Below are 23,952 nucleotides of genomic sequence, written 5' to 3'. Positions count from 1 at the left end.
ATTTATATTCTTTTTGCCAGGAGCAACGGAATTGATAGCCGTTTTTCCTTTACTGTGCGTTTTCGCTATTGACCACTACCTTCAGATAACAATATAAAAAAACATATATAACCCTCTATTATATAGTCCTACTCAGATATTTTTAGGAGCTCAGATATCCGCCCATTTGATTGTTAATGGCAAATCTTAAAAATGAAAAATAACGCTGGATTCACGACATTTTATCTTGACCACTTGTCCACCAGTTATAAGCTTTTATAATAAGAGTTCTCTCGATATGGAACCTCTTTGCTTTTTGTCTCTTGTAAAACTTGGCCAAATGTAGGCGTAACTGATCAAAGTGGAGGTTTTATACTTTTGATGCCATAATGATTTATGATAGAAATAGTACAGATTTTAAACTAACAAGAAAATTTTTCAATGAAATTTGTCAAATGACTCGTAAGTGATTTATGGTTTTATAGTTGGCAGCCGAATTTCGCATTAATTTGCCCTAATAACCTGTTATTTCCATTAGAAGTGAAATTCCAGCCCTCTGAAGCTGATAGCTAATTGAAAAATGAGCCACCCCCTTTTATAGATCGCGATAATTCCTGCCTAGCAAAGGTTTCTATGGAAATAATTGTAAATAAGCCGCTGCCACCCTTCCTCGTTATTTATCACTTTGGCTTGTGGTTAGAACAAACGAAAATTTAGGTCCTAAATTCCAGGAAAATGTCAACGCTAGAATCAATATTGGATTACTCAAAATCCAACCTAACGGAGATTCCAGAGACCATCTTGGACATGGTCAACTTAAAAATGCTCTTCCTGGAACAAAATTCATTGGTACAGCTGCCCGAGAGCTTTTTTCATCGACTACCCAATTTGACGTGGTTGGACTTGAGGAGCAACCAGCTTCAAGAACTGCCTAAAAGCATTGCCCACCATGAGCATCTGGAACACCTACTTCTTACCAATAATAACATATCCGCTCTGCCTAACGAGCTAGGTAAGTACTTATCTCCCTAATGAAAAATTAACTAAATAAGTGGTACCGTCCGAAGGTTTGGCGACAAATTTAAAAGCCCTGCAAGTCGCCGACAATCCGCTAATTTACCCACCAAAGAAAATTGTTCAACAAGGCACCAACTCAATTAAAAATTTCTTAAGAGAAAAATACGATATTGAGTGTGCAAACAGAGTGGAGGAGCAACGTAAAACCATCGCGGTACAGGAAGAATTGAAACGAGAACTGCAAGAAAAGCAGCGGGCTGTTACAGAATTACAAGAGGAAAAGTTCATTAAAGTGCACGAGGAAACTTCTGAAATTTTCCCGTTTGAAAGAAGCAGCAAAGCCTCTCGTGATTACTTATGTAGTGGTAAGGAAAATGTTTAAGAACTGTTGAATTTTAAGTAAAAAGTTATATTGCAGCTCCTAGATTAAACAGTAATACCGTGGTACATACGAAAAGTAAATTGTCGGATCTCCATGGTCCCATGTCGGCTTTAAGGGTGAATAAAATAGAATATCCCGGTAAAAAACCGGAAGAACCTTTGAAAATTGTGCACAACGTCAGCAAAAGCGAGTCAAAAATTTCGCTCAAATCGTTTTTCCGGAAACCCGGGCTCAAAACCAATTTTGAGCGAATACCTGTGAATGTACTCAAAGAGGGATGGCTGAATAAGTTAAGAGCTCTACTAAATGATCAGGAAAGAATTCTGCAACAAGAAAAGTTAACAGTTTTTGATTATATTTAGCTGATGAAAATTTTTAACTAATTTCTAATTAAAATTAAAGACATCAATTATAATTATAATTATAATTGAAAATAATGATTATAATATACATTATAATTATTATTTAAAAAATAATTATAACAATAATTAAAAACAATTATATAAAAATATTAATTATTTCTAGAAATTTAAGGACACTATCAAATTGGCGGCAAAAAAACCCTACCTCCCCAAAATCATTTTGTGAACGAAACGCTGTTAGCACCATATCAGACCCACCATACGCTACTTATTCAGGTACCTCCACGTTTTAACTGTTTTAATATACCAACAAATTTGACACGATTTTACCTCCAAAGTCAGTTTAGAGTCAAAAATTGCATGACAAATTTCATCAGTTAATCAAGTTTGAAAGTAAACTCGTGTCAACTTTATTAGCGCAATGCAAATTAAGAATACTTTAAAAACAAAGTTAAGACTAAATTACCCTTTCAGGGCTGCCATTTTTCATCATTTTAAAGTGTACTAGACAAAAGGTCCAAAGGTCTTTTCCGTTCACAAAGTATTAACAAGTTTCTTTAATGTTGACAAAATCATTCATTAATGACCTTCATTAATGTATAATTTTTTATACATGTATGATTTTGATAACATTCTTATTAATTTGTGTAACAGTGACCCCGATCACCTCGCAAATTTTTAATTAATACTTTTTAAATTAATGCACTGTATATTTTAGAATATGCAAGAATCCCAAGTAGAACTGAATTGGCCTCGCAATTGGAGAATTTCCTCAAAGAACGTGAAGTTAGTCGTAATAGCAAACTATCGCCTGAAATCAATTTTGACAGAATTATTAACAATCTAATGGAGCAATTGAAGGAAATGGAAACTCATTATGATATGGCCAAATCACCGAGGAGTGAAATAGAGGACGCTGGAAAGCAAATTCAGACTGTAAGTGTAGTGGAAGATAGGGCTGATTAAAGTGGATTCATTTGAGAGAATGCCACTTTAACATTTGGTACGATGAAGTGCCCACAACAACTAATAATTCCACTCTGCAGGGTGCCCCAATTCAGTATGAGAATAAATAGCTACATATAAGCAAAGGTGTGCATAATTAAAATTATAGGAAAACATACAGAACGACTAAAAAAACTGTCATATTCCTAAGCGATGTTTTTTTTATTATTTGAGTCACTATGTTTTTTTTAAATTAAATTTGTGCCATTTTGTGTATTGCGCCCTTAAAATGTTGTCAAGAAAATGATTCAATATAAAATAAAAGGGCTATAAAACAATGATATACATGGTGGTTGGCAATTTTTTGCGGCAAAAGTTTAATTACAAAGACAAACCGCAGTGAATATAATGTTCGAACTTGGAAACTTAAATAAGAAAGCTGAAATCTGGGCGAAATTAGGCAAGTAATTGCATGTATTGAATGCAAATAATTCAATACAATACGAGATAGAAAAAAATGCAAGTGATGAAAACACTTCTAAATGAAACAAGAAACTGAGGGGTTCAAAGACGTAGAAGGGCGTGTTGAAGGGTTAAAAAGGAGCCTCAGCATCGGAAACCTACCACCTTGTTCATTTTCACAAAACTTTGTAGATTGCTAAAAGAATTGTGCTTGCGATAAGCTGAAGGGAACTGTAGAATGAAACCTTTAAACAATCTGGAAGTTTGACACTCTGTACCGAACTGGCTGCACTTCTGACTAATTTTCACAATTTTCTAGATTGCAGACATCCACAAGAAATTGCTGCAACTGAAATCAGCCAACAACCGTTCACAGTTTTAAAGTGATGATTACTGTAGAATGAAAATACATTTGTACTTTTAAATTCATTGTATTTTAATCAATCAATAAACTTAAACAATAGTTATTTCCGTAATAAATGTGTTCTAGTTTTGTTTATATACAACTGCTTAAAACTCGGATGATTCAGAAAATTTAATATATTATGTATACAAAGGATCAAAATTCCTAGACTCAGGAAGAATAGGGAAAGTACTAAAATGCTTTGTAAAAATGTCTGAGTACATGTGAAGGTAGCAAAAATTTATCCTGGCAAATTCTGATGAGAATTAAAGTTATTATTAAATTTAAGATTTTTTAAAAATTATTAAGCAATTTCAAGATTGTTGCTAATCTTTCCACAAAGCTACATCATGATTTAGTTTATTCCAAACCTACCAGTATCATTAGAAATTCACTCTGCAGCCCTCTAAAATCTCTTTTATTCTATTTACATCCGTTTAAGTAGGTGAACATTTCTCCAAGAAAAAAACCAAGACCAAGAAAAAATATGGCGCAAATTCGTGGGATCTCGCAAAGAGAATTTAAATAGCAGTCTATTGATTTTGTTTATCTGAATCACTGTAAATCGTAACCAATGCATATAGCCGTAATAGTCCTACTTGTTTAGCCATTCAAGATACGAATACGCCTCATTCATAAAATGAATAGTTATTTCAGTTTTACACTGAGAATTGTTCACCTTCCCCGAGCGATACAAAAATCAGAATAATGTGTAGGATCAAACACGTGGATAGGTGGGTATCGTATGGATTGAGATTATTTTTACAGGGACAGAAATATGTTATAAATTTATTCACACATAAGAAATACACTTGTTCATATTTAAAATTATTCATGCAAAAGCTGTTTTTTATTACTTTTTATAGCACCCAGACGACATTCCTGGAGCGCTGAAGTTAAAAAAGACATTTTCACATGAACAAGAGTCCGGGAACGCTTTGTGACTGAAATACAGAGTACATCAATGAAGAAATAGGGAATTGTAGGGAAAAAGAATTTTAAGGAATATATAATTATATACATAAACTCCTCATTAAAATCGACATGATGCAAAAACTTGGTACTCTGGCACGCAGCACAACATATGACACTTTGTTCATGAAATTTCGAACTAACCTCTACTGAAATATTCACAGGCGGTTACGGAACACTCTGCATAGAAATGATAAATTTTTGCCTAAAGTGCACGAAGAGAAACCATCCATGATACAAATCCTCTAACTTCATCGTGCTTTTTGGCAATAACTTTTATCAATGTTTCTCAAGACTCTTCGATGCATCGGTACAGTAATCCAAAAATTAAAAATTTTGTCTGGGTATGTTTCATTAAATTGCTTCCGTAATAAACGAAGTAAAAATCAAAAAGGCTATTAAAGAGATTTTTACAAGATCAGTCAAGGTAAAAGTCTTATCCTGCTACTTTAATACATTCTTGTTGCTTATTAGAAAGTTCTACCCATCACAATTTTGCCTTTTATTCCTTCAAGAGTATTTTCGACAAAACCCAATTTACCATAGAAAGCGTGCGTGTAGCTGTCGCTTGACTTCATCACAACGTGCACTCCAAAGTATCCTGAAATGAATACCTATCATTATTGAAGGAGAAATTGTAAAACGACTAAATTCCAACCTAGAAAGCATATAGACAGAATAACGAAAACACGAATAGGGCAAAATGAAAGACATATTTATGGTTTAATGAGCGTATTAAATAGTCTAAGATTTCATTTCTGAATGAAGAATTTCTTGTCTCCTTTAAGTATTTTTAATATTGAAAGTCAGCCCCAACCCGTGGGCTTGTTAGAAATAGATTTTTACAACCTAAGTTTTATTTTATTGTTGTTGGGAATTTATTGAGATAAATTACAGCTTTTTAAATGGAATATCAGTTTATTCGATGGCTCTTTTTTAGCTGATTCCAATGATCTAAAGTTTGGTTTGTTTACCTCTAACAGTGCACGAAAAATTAATGAAAACTGCATTCATTTCTTTTTCAGGAACTATTATTAGAGATAAAACCATCCAACCATATTATATAGACGCTGCCGCATTCAAAAAATTATAATTTCCTTCAATAAATCTGAAAATATTGCTTTTCACGAAATGAAACTCAGGTCGTTAAAATCTATGTAAAAAAGTAAAAAATGTTTTTGAAAAACTTTCTATAGCTCTAAAACGGTGATAGATATCAAAATGCCGCTTCCATTATTAAGTTTACTATAAAAAATGAGCCCCAGACGCCGACGTAAGTTTCCTGCTATTCCCTTGAAAAATGTCCAATTTGGATTCTGTACAAGGCAGCGCGTTTTCCATGATACTATAACTCTTTCGATGATACTATAATTATAAAACTCAATATATACAAGACTATTTAAAAAAAAAAAGATTTGGATTCAGCACACATTTTTAGAGCAACCTGTATAAATAAAATACATCCTTAAAAATCTTCAGGTAAACTCCTGTATTTCGTATTTTGTTTCAAAATGAGGAAAAAACTTTGAAAAAACACTCTGTTCCCACTTACCATTGGCTCTTAGCGCTGCTAGAAGACACGTAACTACCCTTTTACTGACCGATTGATCCAGCACCGAAGGCAACAAACTACACAGCATACTCGATGGATGAGTTGAACTATTGACGAACACCTCGCTTTTAAAATTATGAAAATGTGATATGCATTCCTGTAAAAAATATGAAAATGCGCTTTTGAGGTCTAGCTTGAAAGCTTTAACTAACCTGAACGGATTTGTTTGCGTTCTGGGATAGAGATTCCGGATATTTTTGGCATATTTCGGGGATCCATGTGATTTCTTGTTTGACTCGGAATTTTTTGTAATCGGGAGCTGCGCAAGCGTATCCGACTACACCTACATCATCCTAGAAAGACAAAAATTTAATAAGAACTGTTTATATATAACCACATACGTAATGTTGGCATTATGTTACACTACAAACCTTCACTTTAATCGCTTTTCCGAAAGCTCCTAACGATTGGAAATATCTAATAATATTTTCCAACAAAAAAATTACAACTTTACTTCATTCCAGCTAAATCACACGTTAAGTATGTATTTACCTTATCGAATACTGCTTACCCTTCCACCTCCTACGAGTGTGCGATAAAGCAACCTTACACCGTCTATTTGCGAGTTCAAAGTACCACTTTACCGCAGCTTTGCGGCCAAAACTTTTAATTGGACGGCTTCTCCGTCCAAATTAGTGTTTTATTTGGTATTCGACGGGGCAACCGTCCAAATGAGTATTTTGCTCGGCATTCAATGGAGCAACCGTCCAAATTGATGTTTTGTCCAGCATTCGGTTTGTTGCGCGATAAAATTTTTAAGTTCGTTCGAAACTTAAAATGACGACGAAGCTATGACGCTTTTACAAATTTCGATGGAACGTCAACTACGCTTCGACTATCCGAACGTCGTAACTATTTCTCATTTCAAGGGGCAGAATTGAAAGATTTTCCAGACCGTTTTTACACGTATGGTCACGTATGAGGATAGTCCAAGAAGTACCCGATCTAACACTTAAAGAAACAAAAATTGGAAAATATTACATGATTTTTCAACATGGTCTCTTTTAAAATTGACACACTTTTTCCAGAGATGTTCCATGGCTTCTATACCCTGTTTATAGTAAAAAGCTTCAAATATTTAAAAATATTACTCTTAAATCTCTTTCCACCGAGCCATTTTTTCAAGTTTGGAAATAGAAAATAATCTGAGGGGGCTAAATCTGGAGAATAAGGTGGACGAAGAAAATGTTCGAAGACAAGTTGATTGATTTTAGCCATTGCGATGACAGAGGTGTGGACTGATGCATTGTTTTGATAAAACAAGACATTCTTTTTCGCCAAAGGCAGTCGCTTTTCCTAATTTCGTCGCTCACACGTTGCAATAAATTTGTGTAATATTCGTCGTCTCTCGTTCTTCCTTTAGGGAGATAGTTAATAAAAATTATCCCACGTGCATCCCAAAAAATTGACGTTGTCACCTTTCTTGCAGATGTAACGGGTTTTCCTTTCTTTGGAGCCGATTCCCCTTTGAGCTCATTGTTTTGACTGCTCTTTCTTTTCAGGTGTGAAACGATAGACCCATGTTTCATCCATGATTATGAATCGACGCAAAAACTCGGCTTTATTAATGCGAAACTTTACCAAACACTTCCTTTTTGTTCAATTTTAAATAATAGCGGCACTCATCTTGCGCACAGCTTTCTCATATCTAATTATTCTGTCAAAATGTGATGTACAGTACTTTTTGAAATGCCTATCATATCTGCTAACTCGCGCAATTTTAGCTGACGGTCTTCCAGTATAGTTTTGGGGATTTTGACCACAGTTTCTGGAGTGGTCATCTCATTGGGTCGACCACTGCAGAATTCGTCTTGGCAGCTCGGACGACTGCGTTTAAACTCTGTCACACAGTATTTTACAGTTGTTAATAAAGGATCAAATTCCCTCAGAGTAGAATCTAACTCCGCTTTGATGTTGGGTGGACTAAGACCTTTCAAATGAAAGTATTGAATCACGTACCGATGACTAAAAAGGGCTCCAAAACAAACAAAAATCAACGTAGCATCCTCAAACTTTAGACGTAAGCTTTTTAAGATTAGGTCTTTGTTATATAAGCAAATTTTTAACAAAAAAATCGCCATCTATATGTCAGATCGGGTACTTCTGGGACTATCCTCGTAGATGCAATCAAGGATTATTCTGCACAAATCGCAATGTTCCAGTTTAAAATAATTTCTTACCTCTACCACGAAACAAAACTCTGGATGCAACGTCAAATACGGTCCGACTATCCGATCGGCATAAATATTTTTCAGTTCAGGAGCCAGAGTCTGAGGATTCTCCAGACCATCCTTACACGTCTTCGTGCAAACATTATAAACGTGCTCCTCGTCCGAGGGTAAATAGGGCCGTATCGTAAATACTCTGGACGTTGGCACGTCCGGTACTTTATAAACGAAGAGATCGTTGCCTGAATCCACAGGTATTAGACGCTGAAAAAAAAAACGTTTGTTTAATTATAAGGAAAATTTAGCAGTTGCAGTACTCCTAAATCACCACAAGACAATTACAATAAGCTTACTTGCAAATCTGCAGTGAGTCCACCTCTAAAAACCCAAGGTTCCTGCTCCCCTGACATAAACGCCTCTTTCCAACCTTTGGAGAACCCTACAAAAAGCAAATCATGTGTAAACGGGAACTCAAATGAGACGCAGTTATTCGCACATATATCGCTGCATTTACGCGAAAAATGAACTTTTACGCTCGATCAGGTATTTTCATTAAATTTTTACAATTCATCAAATTATAATAAAATTTCTTTGTAAAATATCGCAAACTGCACTGAATGGTTTGACGCTCGGCAAAGGCGCGAAGTATTAAGACGCAAAAGTGGCAAAAAAAAATGGAATGCAAAAACGATAAGGACGCAAAAGCTAAAATTTTACGCAAAAAAAGAATGCTCCGAGTCCTCTCCTGGGCAGGTATCATATACCAATTGGACGATGCGTACATGTATAAGTCCCCTGTGTGTACGATGGCATCGAGGCTGGAAACTGGCCATTGGCTTTTGAAAAATAAATACAACGTTAATACGGCAGATTTATGATCAAACTTGTAGCTATTAAATAAATACACATATTGAATAAACACTAGACATATAAAACACAAAATGACGTGAGAAGTAAAAATAAATAGGAGTCTTCAAGTTCTATACGGGGCATGTGTTTCTGGACCTCAACCATAGGAATCTCGTCTGAAGTCGCTGTCTTGTCTGGCTAAAGAACGAAATGTTTTATACAGTTTGAAGTAACCAAAATGTAAAGTGATGGATTGGTCCGGTGTAAAGGTCCAAAAGTTTTTGATCCTTCTTTTTCGTCAAAATGTGATGCCTCCACAAAGTGGACGCCAAGATAATTATGAGCTGGATATTTCACGTTCGGACCACCCCGAGTTCGCAGTCTCGGAGATTGTCTTGTGAATAAAATAACCAACAACTTTCCCTAGTTTAGTTAAAGTATATTGGTACAAAAAAATGATGACTTACAATGTTAACAAGAAAAAGGTGACAAAGCCGGCAAAAAGCTTCTACACGATACAAGTAGTGGTGACAACTAAGAGTCGGTTCTGTTCTTTTATTTAAATTCAAATTAAAATACAAACGATATAAAACTGTTTAGCCGGCTGGCGCATTTAGTACGCTGATTTAGCTCTAAATTCGCAAATCTTAAAACTTGTCCAAACTCAAATAAAAAAAGAAATCGCAATAAATATGGTCTAAACAAACCTAGAGTAGTAATGCAATTTAAACGGTGACGCAATTGCCTTAGCTGGGTCTAATGACACAGATTTTAACCGTCATAAAAGATACGAGGTCGATTAAAACAACAAAAAGTTGCGCAACTAGAGATTAAGATTATGCCGTTTTACAACTTGAAAAACTCCGATGACTTAGAAAAATTCGAAAAAACTGAGATTTTGAATTTATTTTTTATTATATATTTTACAGGGTGATTTATTAACAATGAGCTAACCTAAAGCTGGAGATACTACACGTCAAATGATGATGATTGAAGAAAATATGCCTTATCCAAAAGTTGATAGTTTCAAATATACACGGAGTGATGAAAATTTTAAATTTATTTATTGATTTTGCCATTATTTTCAAAAATATCTATGTTAAACGCTTGAAAATTTGTAAAGTAAAGTTTTTTTTAGATGATGAATAAGATACGATAAGTTTTGCAATTTCCTCGTTACTAATAGAGGGCATCACTTCAGGCCAATTTTATAGAATTTACAGTCAATAACTTTTTGTCCTGTATGTGTAACATGAAATTGGATTGACAATCTGAAAGAGCAATCATTTTTCCTTTAATTATGTTTTCTTGTTTGTTGAGAAAAATCAATTTAAAGAACACTATGTTTAAATTTGATAACACTCGTACGAGAAAGAGAAACAAACCAAACTATAATAGGCTAGGTATGTCTCATTATAAAAAAGGCATCTTCTCCGCCATAGAAACCGGTAAATAATAATGAGAATTGGCCAAATTGCTCGAAGAAGTTTCATTTTATTAAAGAAGAAAGATGTGGTTCATGCGGGACGGAGCTCCATCACATTTTGTTCGGTCGATACGTGTATATTTAGATACAGTTTTTCCAAATTGTTAGATTGACCGTAGAAGCATTTTTACTTGGCCATTCAAAAGTCCGGACTTTAATCATCTCAACTTTTCTATTTCGTTTCGAATTAACGATTTAATTTACAAGGAACTTATAGATACGCATGAAGAGTTGTGGCAAAAAATACAAATTGCTGACAACGAAATCAGAGACAATCCAAATATATTGTTCCAAACTCGAATGTGTCTTAGAAAACGCTGTGCAAAGCGTATCAATGTCAGTGGTGGACAGTTTGATCAATTACTTTAAATCATTATTACGTATATCATTTGTTTGGTGTTTATGTGTTCTAGAAAATGAAGATACAGTTCGTTTGTTTCGCTTTTAATTTCTCGTATTGTTAAATTTAAACATAGTGTTCGTTAAATAGATTTTTCTCTTAAACGGATTTAAATATTGAAATGAAACAAGAATACATAATTAATGGAAAAATAATTGATTTTTCAGATTTGAAATCAAATTTCAAGTTAGACATGCAGGGTAAAAGTTTATTAACTGTAAACTCTTTAAAATATACCGTAAGTGGCGCCCTATATTAGCAACGCTAAAATTGCAAAACGTATCTTAATCGTCAACTAAAAAAACATAACTTTACAAATTTTCAAGTGTCTAATTTAAATATTTTTAGAATAAAAGTAAAAAATAAAGTTACATTTTTACTTTAAATACCCCGTATATCAGCAACTATCAACTTTCGTATAAGGCATATTTTCTCCAATTGCCACCATTTGACGTTTAGTATCTCTAGCTTTCGGTTGTCCTATTGTTAATGAATCACCGTGTATATAATATTAAATTATTGGCATTTTATTATAGCACGTTTTCCCCTTCTACAACGCGACGAGGTCATGTTTGAAACCCGACGTTTCGATTTTTGACAACCATCATCAACTATCTTTTTTATTACGGGTGCTATATTGGATTTTTATATGTTTGAATTCAGGTCTTTTTCTAATTATGATAATTGGTTGAGTTGTGTAGTCTAGAAGAAATATCAAAAAACTTGTTTTTGCTAAAAGTGCCTTGGAAATAACAAAATAAAAAACAAGTAAAGAAAGAAAATTACATATAAAGGGTGTATGAGGTGTTTTTCAAACATCACTTGTTCTTATTTTGGTTTTTAAAGTCGTGATGATCTTTCTTCACAGCTCATTAATATGGATAAGAACAGATTTACAGCTTTCATTAATAGTTTTCCGTAAATTATAGTCTAATGGGGAAAGTCCAACGGTTTTTTAATAGCCATATTGTTAATAAATTTATATAATATGGTAACTGTAGGGGATTTTCATCAATGCGGAGTTTTTCAAATTTTGAAACGGCATTTTCTTGAATTACGCAACTTTCCCCCAACTTAATCAACCTCGCATTTTTTATAATTACGAAGATCCTCATGGTTGAGATCCAGTAACCTGTTTAGATAAGAACCTAGTACGGCACACTGTAGCCATCGGCTCGTAATAAAAATACAAAACAGCACACAAAAAACGTATAAAGGGCAAAAGTTATTTAATAATCAGCTTGCCAGCTTGCTGCCTCCGTAAAACATACAAGAAGTTGCGCTTTACTCGCCAATATCAGCAAAAACTTAAAGGGAACCTATAAAATGGGCATAAACGGCACAAAAAGGGAAATCTTGCAGTCCCATGAAGTCCCTCATCTATGTCAGTCATGGGCTTCGAATGAACTGCCAAAATACCTATATTCCACAGTCAAATTACGCTTGTTTACGCTATGCTAAAAAGATTTTTGTAGAAATTAATTGGAATGTGAAAGTGAATCGTCAAGTAAAAAAAGTTTCTACATAATTTTGACGCACAACAACCAAATTACGCCAATCAAATTGTATGTTGAATTACGCAGTTTGGCACCGAAAGCAGCAAGCTGAACATTTCAATTTGCCCATATATTTTTAATTTTTAATTAGTATTACAATAAAGGACATTTTACTTACCCAGCCATTTAACATATGAATTCAGTAAAGATATGACACACCTTATATCCCAGATATAAGCATAAAGGTCATACAACATTTCCCGGTTATTACAACAGGACATGTGGTCAAACAGGCGATTCACACCCTGTGTCATTTCGTTCATTTTATCTGCCCTAGTGAACCATTCTTGCACCTACACGTAAGGAAAATATCAACATTTTAGAATCACATTGTAAGTATTAGTAAAGTACCTCAGGGCTTGGTTTATCTGCCCTTTGATTGGCAGATATTACTATATGAGCGTTGGATTTTAACCACTGGAATTCCTGCAGCAACTGTAAGCCTTGGGAGCCATGTTCAAATGGTAAGTAAAAGAGATCACAGAGTAAAGCCAAATCTTCGTACGTTAGTTCTTCTTTTCTACATTTAGGAAAAAAAAATGTTTTCAAAGGATGAACTGTAGGTGGGAGCGCCTTAAAGTTTGTAGAGGGTTTTTCTTTTTTTTTAACTTCAACAGCGCTATCTGTAAGTCGTAGAAAAAGCTCTGAATACAAAAGTTATATCATGTAAATTAAAAGAAATTAATCAGCATTAGAAACCAAAAAAACACTGCAAATTTGTTTTTTTTGTAGAACACCCTGTATATTCTGAATTGCTTTTTAGAATAACAATACAATGTACAGGGTATCTATGAAATGACTGCAAAACGCTTGACCAAAAATTTCTGGACTAAAAATAAGGCATTCTAGGCAAACTTCCCTATACCCAATATCGCTTCGTTTTGCCGCTACACGGCATCAAAGTTCTCAAATTAATATTGTTTTTTCGAAATAATTGCTAAACGCTTTTATCGATTTTCATTAGTTTTGGAATTAAGAGTTACCATATAAATTGGCGTGTTTTGAAGTAAGCGGGATCTTTTTTTAATGCGTGGAAATATTAAAAATGGCGCGTAGTTCATAAATAAAAGTTTGTATTGTTGATACCCTCTGTATGACTTTAATTTTTCCCCAGAAGCTGATTTTATTTTGAAACTTTTTTATCTCTTGTAAAATTTTCGCCAGGTATATAGTTTCTCAATAAAAAAATTATTTACGATGCCTTCCAATTTATCATTGTTGTGAAAACAATGTTAAAAAATTGTGTTTTGCGTTTCCTATGGAACAATAAAATAAATTTTCCGTGCATCTGACATACCGATAGTGTTTATTATTGTTGTTGTTCATCGGAGTTGAGTTTATTGTAAATTGAATAATTTTTGGTCTTTTAAAATGGAACATAATTCTATCATTGAGAAGGTTGACATGCTTCTAGTATATGGATTCTGTTAAGGAGATGGATGAATGAATGTCAGAATCTATCATAACCAATGTCCAAATCAAAGAATTGCGAATCATCGAACTTTCGCCAGTATTGAAAGGCAACTTAGAGAAACAGGCAATTTTAATCTAAATAATGTTAATCGCAGACGCCAATGTCAAAAAACTTCAAAAATTGAGAAGAAAAAATACAGTGCCATCCTAGTTGATTGGTACAATATTTATAGAACATAGAAGGTACCGCAGAAACCCATTTCTAATTGAGTTCCCATTAATTCCCAATATAAAAAAAAAATGGTAAGAAAGCCTTTACGAGGTCCATCGAGAGGTAGATTTATATTTATATATTTATTGCAAATATTGAAATAGTTGCCTGCATAAATCAGAAGCGTACTATTAATAAAAATTATAAATTCTGGACAACTTGGTGAAGGAAACATTTTTCTTGCAGGATCCCCAAATGGTAATATTTGCTATTGCTTATTAGATCACAATTATTATGCAACGAAGAAGACCTCGACCTCGAAGACCCAATAAATGATAAGCAAAAGATGTGAGAAAAAGACGGTGTCTTGTTAAAGTAAAAAAAAAAACTATAATAAATCGGATATTTCATTTACCCTGTTTGCGAACAATTCTATTTATTAAATCACAAAAAGAAAAAAACTTATAATCATATTTATTAACGTTAGGATTTGTCTTTAATTTCCAAGAGAAGAAGTATACTTTTTGCCACTTTTCAAACTTGGAATGTCGATATCTTCGAAGCGCGGGGGGCAATTGCCTTGAAAAATATCTCAAATCTATCGCCTTGATACGCTCCATAACCCTATGGAAACCGCTTTACAAAATGCCTCTGGCTATACAATTTAATTATTTTCTTTTAAAAGTTGCGTACTAATAAAAATTAAAAGTTCTGGACAATTTGATGAACGAAGAGATGCCACAGCAGGATCGCGACATGATGCTTAGACTATTGTTTATAAGAAAAACAAATTTATAAGGTCACATCAGTACCTCAGAGCCAAACTGTATTAACTCCACACACTTCTGTAAAAATTAATATTTTGGATGTTAATACAATCTAAATGCGGCCTATCGATTGAAAAAGAGTATTCTGGTCAATATAACACTGTTTTCGAATTAACCGATTTTAAATTGTATTAAATCCAAACGAGGCACTGGGCCATAGAATAATTTAGAACATAATATTTTTCGAAAAAGTCGTATAGGAGGAGTTAATATAGCTTGCAGTTTTCTATACGATGATTACGATGAACTTTGTCGAAGAGAGTTTAGTTGTACGTGTGTTATTATTCCAAGATCCTTTTTTTGTGTTTGTAATAATTGGAAGTATGTGGATAAATTTTAACCGGTGATCTTATTTATAACTATTCATTTATTAGAATGTTAAGTAGATCACAAGCTAAACAAATTAGAGGCTCTTAAAGGCTATACAATTTAGAAAATGCGATAAAAATGAAATTAAAGCAAAGTCTGACAAAATCTGCAATCCTAACCGAAATACCGGTAAGTAAAAAAAAATTAATAGTAAATAAACAATTAATTAATTTATTATTTCTATTTTATTATACTATCACATAATTGTTTATACACATCTGGACATAAAAATTTTGCTAGTTCCTTTTCAAAATTATCACAATTCTGTGTTATTTAATATGGAGTTAATAATTATTTCAATTATGTAATTAATTATGTATGATTTGTGACTTTCTTTCAGATTATGTAAATACCGACGCAAATAGTAGTAGTGGAAGCTTAACTTCAATTATCGGGCCTAATGATTTAAATCCATCTCCAAACCCCCCTGTGTTGAGTAACGACAACAATTTTCATAATGATCAGGCTCCTGATGGTGAATTAACGTACTCTGTTGCGAAGGCAGGTAAGTTTTATAAGAAAGCTCTATTTTAATTTGTTTGTAAAAAATTAATTTAATTATTTTTTGATTTCAGATAAATCACCCATTCATTTTGTTGATAATGATAGACCGACATCTGAGCGTGTTTTTACGATTCTTAGAAACGTGGTTATAGCAAGTCCACGAGATGTTGCTAACTACAACGAAATACAATGGGATTCTGATAATTCTGTGAGAGACCAAGATTCCGTGCCTTCGAGTTCAAATGAAGAGGAAGAGGAAAGAGCCGAAGTCCTAATCGATGACGAAAGTTAGGTTGATGTCGGCTTTATCTTTATTAACACGTATGTATATCAATTGTAATCATAACGTATGTTATTTAATACCCTATGAACTTCTCAATTAGTATTATTCTAAAAAAACCTCAGACTTCTTTTTCGATCAAGTTCTCTTTGTAATAGCAAATGCATTTTTGATTCCGTCGGGGTATGTTTGCATAATGAAATGACTGCCTTGAATTCGTAACTTTTCCTCTATTTCACTAAATCTGGAACCATCGCATGTTATTTCCTATCGCGTATCGTTTCCGAGACCGATCAGCTGTACCTTTACAAAAGGCAGGTCGTACTGATATCACTTCGCAGGTGATTCATTCGAATGTTAACGCGGCGATGAGCGAGATGTTCGTAGTTCGCACTGCACAATAATCGGATTAATCGAGTTTTCTTTGTTCTAAAGACTCGCGATGTACATCGTTAGTACATCTGTGAGTTAGTGAGTGAAAGTGGGCGGCGTTTAATTACAATCTTATGAGTGAAAGTGAAAAAACGCCCTACATACACGCCAGACTGTCTGGTATAGTATATAGCCTAAGAAAATCCATTTTTTTTCTAGATTTTGACAACTTTGAAGTTGTCGAAAAAGTATCGCTACATTTCGAGTAAAATGAGCTTTTGCCGCTTGTTTTAACCTGAAATTAGTTGAAGGGAAACCGCGAGCTAAAATTTTCATGCGCAAGACACTATAAAATATGCTATTTTCACCCAGTATGACAAAACGACATTTATTAGTTTTTCAAAGTAAAACCCGATTTTAAATAAACACTAGGTTACGCATATTTGCCATAGTTTAACCGACATTTTATCTCTTGTTTTTTTATAGTGCATGCGGAATTTGTGACACCCTGCATATTTTTTTAATTAGAACGAAAACACCTGAAACTCTAAAGAGCAATATATCTATAGGGTGTTCCATTAAAAGTAAAGATAATGTCAGTTTCCGATTGTCATTTGTTTTTTTTTGACAGCCTCACAAAACAATGGAGATAAAATTACAATCCTGTACTACATAAAGTTTTTTTCCACGACTAACCAGTAAAATTCCAGAAAGGTGTCAAAATAAAATTGAACAATCTGTACATTGTCAAAACTCTGTTATTAAAAAAATTTAACGTTAAACATATCAGAATTTATATATTATCGTTTGAAGCTTACTTCCAATATACAACTCAATGCATGGTCTTGAAAGAAACCGAACCTTTCCAAGGACCTGTTCTGGGCCCCGAGATCTTCTTAATATACATTAATGATTTTCTCTCACATAGCCACCACGTAGGTGCAGTCTTTTTGCAGATGATATCACCATCATTACTTGTGGTAAAAATTCTTCTGAGCTTCTGCACCTGTATTCTTGAGCGTTTGGAGGGAATAGTTCTTATTTCACAGTCTACTGTTGAATGTTGGAAAAATTTAGTTTAATAGGTGCTGCGCGTAGCGCACTTACATATGAATCTGAATCAGTAACGCTTTTGGGAGTCAGAATTAATGTAAAATTCTCATGCCCTAATAATGTGAATGCTTTAATTGGGAATTTACCTGTGGGTCTCTTTAAAACACAAAAAAGCAAAGCCGTTAATCATAGATGGGCTTCAATACAGAGAATCTTGTATATCTATATTCTGTTTATATTTTTAAAGCGCTAATTGAAACTTCGACCGAAATAGAATCATCTTCGATAGTATGACGTTCACCAGTAGAGCAACAAGGGAATGAGGGATGTGTGATGGATGAACCTAAGAATATCGTTTCAAATTGTGTGGAAAAGACTCACCATTTTTTTTTGCCTTAAATAAATATGGCAAATGAGCTATGAAGAGTTTAACGTCAGGTTGAAACGATGTTGTATCAAACGCATTTCACTCTAACCAAGAATGTTTTGATTTTTTTTCTATTTTCACCACAGGTCTCTTGGATCTCTTGGGAGTTGACCAGTTAACCAATGACTGTGTCATGTAAAGTAGGTTTATACTGTTCCTTTTTTCATTTTCTTTTATTTTTCTGCGTTTTTTCGTGACATGTTTATTCGTTACCTTCCGACTTACTATTTACTACATATGTACATATTCTGCATTGTGTTGTTAAATACATGCATCTACCTATCTATTCATTTTCATATTGGTTTTTAATAGAAAATGATTAATGGAAAGACTTTATAAATTAATTTTACTTAAATTTAAAATCATCTTTACGACTTATCACATTTTTGGCCTGTTTATTAAACATGTTATGCTAATTAAACTTTGCTGACCTCCCTTATAATGAAGAATATTACATGAAGGACATGAAAAAAAATTAAGATTTAAGTTTCATAAAGTGGTTCTTTGTTGTACCAAATTGGCGTAATTAGAGCTTGCGACGAATTTTGCAAACTTGGTGAATTTGGAAACGTGGAAGAACCGCAATAGCAAAATTTTGAATTATAATTTGAAAGTACGATAATATGACGCTTATTTAGAATAAGGATCGCATTCTTTACTACTTCTGTAAGGATGTAGTGAAAAAAATTCATAAATTTCATGTTCATATGAAATCTAGTGCAATCGCATCTACTACTTTTCTAGTGCTCAATACAAAATTGCGTATAATTATTCGTAGTTTTTCCAATAGAGGCGTTATTATTACATACTTACAAAATATTTTGTAAGTAATGAAACTTTTGGAACTCACCTGTCTTTATCAGATGTAGTTTCAACTATCATTTGACTCGGATCGATGGGCTCTACTTGCATGGAGCCACTTGAAGTCTGCAATAATCAAACAGCCTAAATATACATTTTTGTCCAGAAGTTATTAAAATTAAGCAGATAAAAGCAACTGTAGATTTATTGAAATATGTAAAGTTGAGAAACTTTCGTTTACAAAAAACTACTGTATTGAAATGTCAATTTTCTTTTTATTTTCACTAACATTTTTCTTTCCTTTTTACTCACCGAATTTTCGCTCATTGCTACATCTTCGCTAGACCCCTCCGCAGTTTTATTCCCATGGGCGGGAGATATGTTTGGTGTACTATTACAATCCATCGGCTCAGAAGGACTCAGACTTGACTCAGTGCTAGTGCTTACATCAGTACTCATCACATTATCTTCTTTTATGTCTTTTTGATCATCCTGCATCACATCTCCATTTGTAGGAGGATGACCATTAGACTTTACCGCTAAAAAGCCACCACGAGATTTATAACATGTCGAATAACACAGATATTGGAATTTTAGAAGTGAAAATGATAACTTTAATGCGTAATTTCCTTTCCCTATTTCAATGTTAGATCAATTTCTCTATTTCAAATAGAAAGCTCCATTTTGCTCGTTTTCGGATTCTACATCAATTAACAATGTAATGTAAAATTATATCTATCTCTTATCGTTTTCAAGAAAATAGCGTTCGAATTCACCACCATCATAAACGAAGATTTTTTAAAGAAACATTAATCGAGCCCGACTTGGCATGACGGTTGTTACTTTAGGTTTCCTACTCATTTATTTTAAAATAAAGCACTTCTAAATCACCGAGGAAAAACTGGAAAGTTGCGTAATATGGCAAATTTAGATGCAGATCTCTCGAAAAGTTCGTGAGATATCCAGGGTGTACAACTTACATATAATTATCAATGAGAAGAGGTAATATATAAAAGTACCAATGCCTACTTGGAAGCGTATAAGGCCTGAACATGTTAAATGTAGTCGATTTCATAGTTGATAAATTTAAGTCACCTCAATGTCAAGAATATGTAGAAAATTTTGCCAAACAATTATAACTTGTTTTATTTAAACGGTTTTTCAATTCTATTTGCGGTAGTAATATTAAGCACGTCACTCTGCATATCATGCTTGAAAAAAGTACTTACTTTTATTAGGCTTAATCACAACTCCTTCTAAAATCGTTATGCTCTTGCTTTTGGCAACATCAATAGGTACAGGAATCGGGACTGGAGCTATAGGGTTAGGAATCGAATCATTGGTAACTACCTTAGTATCGGACACCAAGGAGTTCATCACAGGGCCTGGAGTAGGGTTTACCAGAATATCAGAAACCGAAGTGGCCTAAAATTTTATTAACTATATTCGTGAGGGTCTTAATCACCTAATTATCCTTACAGAACTGCAAACTTCAGCAAGAGCCTGTAACTGTGTAGATGAGACTATTGGCTGCGCTGAGCCGCTAGAAGTCAAAGTGGTGGTACCAGTCGTTAAGGACATACAGGTGTTTATTGAGGGAATTATTGGTACTGGAACCACTGATTTAATCTCATTTAAATGGCACTTATGAATTAAAACCACACTCAATACCTGCAACTGCAGGCTGCGGCTTGACTATAGGCCCCCATGCAGTTTTATGTTTTGAAAACTCTGGAAGCCACTCTTTAATAGCATTCCTCAATGCATGTTTTGGATGGTATGTATTTGGAGAAAGCGTGGCTGGAACGTCTTCCCCAGACAAGCCATCTTCAGTCTCAGTCTCTAATTTGATGTCTGCAGACACAGTGTCATCTACCATTAATAATTATTATTGATTACCCAATGGGAAAAGACGGGCTCGTAAATAGCATACTTATAGAAAGGTCTCGTTGACCGTCAAAACTGCACTTGGACCATTGGGCCAATGTGTGAATGGCCACGAAATTAGCTCCATATTCACAATTAGGGTTTGTGACAACTCCTCTCAATTTAGAGATAAGATCTGGTGACCTGCCGGAATATGGACCTAAAAATACTCTTTTTTGATCGTAGTCGTTGGCGTGTAAGTTGTCCCAGATAACCGGGGGTCTCCTAAGGGCCTCCGTTATTTCTTGAACATTTTCCTTTGTTAGGATTCTGGAGATTACTTTGTTGCCTAAAAATAAATTTCTGCTAATAATAAATTAGTAGGGAAAAATGAACTGAAAAACTTGTGAACAGATTAAAAGACGTAATTTACCAGTATAAATTAAACTCAGTTTATAAAATGTCGTTTTCAGTGTTAACTTTAGTTTTAGTAGTAAGAAATCAACCTCATATGATCAAATCTGGCCATTTATAAACGAGATTTAATTTTAACCTTAAACTTAATCTGCCTGGAGGAGGGCACCGACCGTCTAGGTTCGAAAAAGTGAATTACCTTGAATTTACGTAAGTTTCTAAATTTCCTTAGAGTTAATACTAACTATACATACTGGACTTACTACGCTTTCGCATCAATAACAGAATAGCTGTTTTTGACTTTAACTTAAATATGTCTAATAGTCAGTTTTAATACCAAAACATTGTAACAATAATTCTGCCAATTTAATCTCAAGTCACTCATCATTATATATGATAGAAATGTTATCAAGTTATGGTGTTATAAATTAAAAGTTAACATTTATATTCATTTGATGAAAGGCCAAGAGCCACAGCCTGAGAGCCACCATATAACTCCCAGGAGGCCATGTGCAGCCTATGCACCACATGTTGGGCACCCATGGCATAAATCTATTATACAAGGCAAAAATACACATTCCAATGCAAAAAATATGAAGAATATGAAGAAGTCTTAAACTTTCCAGAAACCTTCATGTTGAGCTCCACTTATATAGTATCTTTAATTAAAAAATAGTTATCAAAATATATTTTGTGCATGTAAGATTTTAGAATATCTTGCAATTAGATTTACTACCCCATATACAGAGCCTTCATGCATTTTTATTGTCATTTTCATAGACATTGCTCCCTCCTTTCAACTGATCATTTTATGTCATATCACAATAAAAATGCATTCAAGCCAGTCGTGGGCAACAGACTTCTGGGCATGATTTTTGTCAATTTTACATGCACTTAAGATGTTACTATTGAATAGTTGCCTAAACTGTGGTGTGGTAGTTATTTCTCTAAAATAGTAATGGCATTTAAAATGCCTATTTTATTTTGCCACCCTCTATAACTCACCTGTCCACATAATATTAATATCTTGACTCAATTTCAGTCCTAAAGTGTTCAAATACTCTGAATTTGTAACATTTGGCACAGCCCTAGTAGAACAATATTGTGTGGGACAAAACAAAAATTTAGGGTGTCCTAAATGCTGGTAGACCTCATTGGTAACAGAGACCTGAGCTTGTGCAAATGATTGGAAAACCTCTTTATCTACTTCAGACATTTCTGGCTCAATATCGTCAAAAAGTAAGGCAAAAGCAGTGCATCCAAACTGAGACACCTGTTCCAATTTCCTTTTCAATGTAGAAACTTCTTTTTGACTAGAATAAGTTATGTCTAAGCCTGGAGAAAGGGCATAATAAAAAATGATATTCTGGTCTTTAGCTGCTTGAATCAGCCCTGTGAGGTGCTCAGCTTCCTCGACAGTGTACAGTTCTCTCCAGTAGGCCCTGTGCTTGTAGTCATCTTTTGGGGCATAAACATAAGAGTCCATTCCCCATTTTTTCATTCTAGAAACAAAATATTGTCATTGGCGTTACAGAACGAGAATCGACGAATTTATACTTTTGAAATAAGTCTTTTCTCTGCTCGGTTGTCCAGGGTCGGCCATAAAAACCTAAAAAAAAGCATGTAGTGTTTTTAAGTGGTTTATTCGAAAAATTGTAACTTATTAATTTAATTTATCCAGTACTTTTCCATGTACTTACCTTCTACTACTCCACAGATAAAATTTCCATTTTTTGTATTCAAATTGTCATGCAATGAAGGGCTATTAATAATCTCAGACATGGCTTTACTTTCTAATGTTACACTTAAAAGAAATTATTTAATTTATTTTACGTTTTGCTTATTTTTGTTCTGTAATTTCTCTTTAAATCATCCCAGGTAGCAATCACAAATCACAATAGAAGTGATAAAAAATAAAATTGAAAAATGTAAATAAACTAAGTGTCAGTGTCAGTTTCAACCTTGAATGAAGTTTTAGATAGAGCTCTGTATCTCTTTTTTCCTCTCTGTATTTTTCTCTTGTATGTGTTTCTAGTTGCGATTCACAGATGGCTACTATGGCTACCTCAAATGAGAATTGCAAACGCATTGTGGCTCCTCCTACGACCTTCAGATTTACTCTATTTTACATTGATAAATATCAAATCCGCCAATAGATCAAGAATCTTTGACGACGTTAAATTTTTATCTTATAAAAAAATATTTAATGAACATTAGTTTACTGAATTAACGGTTCATTTCTAAATGAACATGTATTATGTTTGATATCAAAAAATTTAGGAAAAAATAATCTTTTAGAAAATCGCAATAAACCACCATGTTGCTATTTGAAAAACGGAAGATAAATGGGAAAATCTGTTTTTCGGTATTTAAATTGCTTGTAAAAGAAAAAGTACTCAATAAAATGACAAATTAGTATTTGTTCCCATAATTCTGACCTAAAATTGTGCCTAATATGCATACCTCAGTGGCGTAGCTCGACATGAAAAAAACACAAAAAAAAATTTTAATGACATATTTTTAGCCTAAAAATGACCTCTAGATTCCGAAAATGAAAAAAATTTATAGGGCATTACATTTAAAAATCGAAAGTTGAGATAATTTCCGGTTAAACCGGAAGTGCTAGATAAACGTCATTAATGTCTATCAATCAGCTGTATTCTCATATAGCTTCCCTCCAAATATCAACTTTATAAGTTTAAAAACAAAAAAGTTATTAGGACTCGGTATATCAAACAATCTTCTCCCACAACCAACAATTTCTAACAATATTAATAGTATTTTCTAACAATATAGTGACCTGAATCAGCTGATATTTGTTT

General features: G+C 33.8%; 2 protein-coding genes across 3 annotated transcripts; one reads left to right on the top strand and one right to left on the bottom strand.

Moving 5' to 3' along the window:
* Nucleotides 1–680: 680 nt before the first annotated feature.
* Nucleotides 681–3,611, top strand: LOC136408136 (leucine-rich repeat-containing protein 27-like). The gene is made up of 6 exons (XM_066388972.1): nt 681–991; nt 1,047–1,361; nt 1,415–1,715; nt 1,904–2,016; nt 2,459–2,676; nt 3,467–3,611. The coding sequence occupies exons 1-6, from the start codon at nt 715–717 to the stop codon at nt 3,527–3,529; spliced, it is 1,287 nt and encodes a 428-aa protein (XP_066245069.1). The 5' UTR covers nt 681–714; the 3' UTR covers nt 3,530–3,611.
* Oga (O-GlcNAcase) lies at nt 3,559–23,034 on the bottom strand. Of its 2 annotated transcripts, XM_066388968.1 has the most exons (17): nt 22,831–23,034; nt 22,688–22,739; nt 22,136–22,632; nt 20,784–21,065; nt 20,522–20,722; nt 20,330–20,469; nt 20,080–20,275; nt 19,163–19,389; nt 18,900–18,976; nt 12,945–13,113; nt 12,712–12,886; nt 9,085–9,138; nt 8,656–8,741; nt 8,315–8,566; nt 6,287–6,427; nt 6,075–6,231; nt 3,559–5,123 (listed from the first exon to the last, which is right to left on the bottom strand). In XM_066388968.1, exons 1-17 carry the CDS (start codon nt 22,910–22,912, stop codon nt 4,993–4,995), a joined length of 2,919 nt encoding a protein of 972 aa, XP_066245065.1. In that variant the 5' UTR covers nt 22,913–23,034; the 3' UTR covers nt 3,559–4,992. The 2 variants fall into 2 exon arrangements, with proteins under 2 accessions (XP_066245065.1, XP_066245066.1); XM_066388969.1 differs by lacking the exon at nt 9,085–9,138.
* Nucleotides 23,035–23,952: the final 918 nt, after the last annotated feature.

Source organism: Euwallacea similis, chromosome 4 (assembly GCF_039881205.1).
Source record: "Euwallacea similis isolate ESF13 chromosome 4, ESF131.1, whole genome shotgun sequence".
NCBI classification, from domain to species: domain Eukaryota; kingdom Metazoa; phylum Arthropoda; class Insecta; order Coleoptera; family Curculionidae; genus Euwallacea; species Euwallacea similis.
The sequence above is the reverse complement of the archived record's forward strand: the minus strand, read 5'-3'. Positions and strand labels throughout refer to the sequence as shown.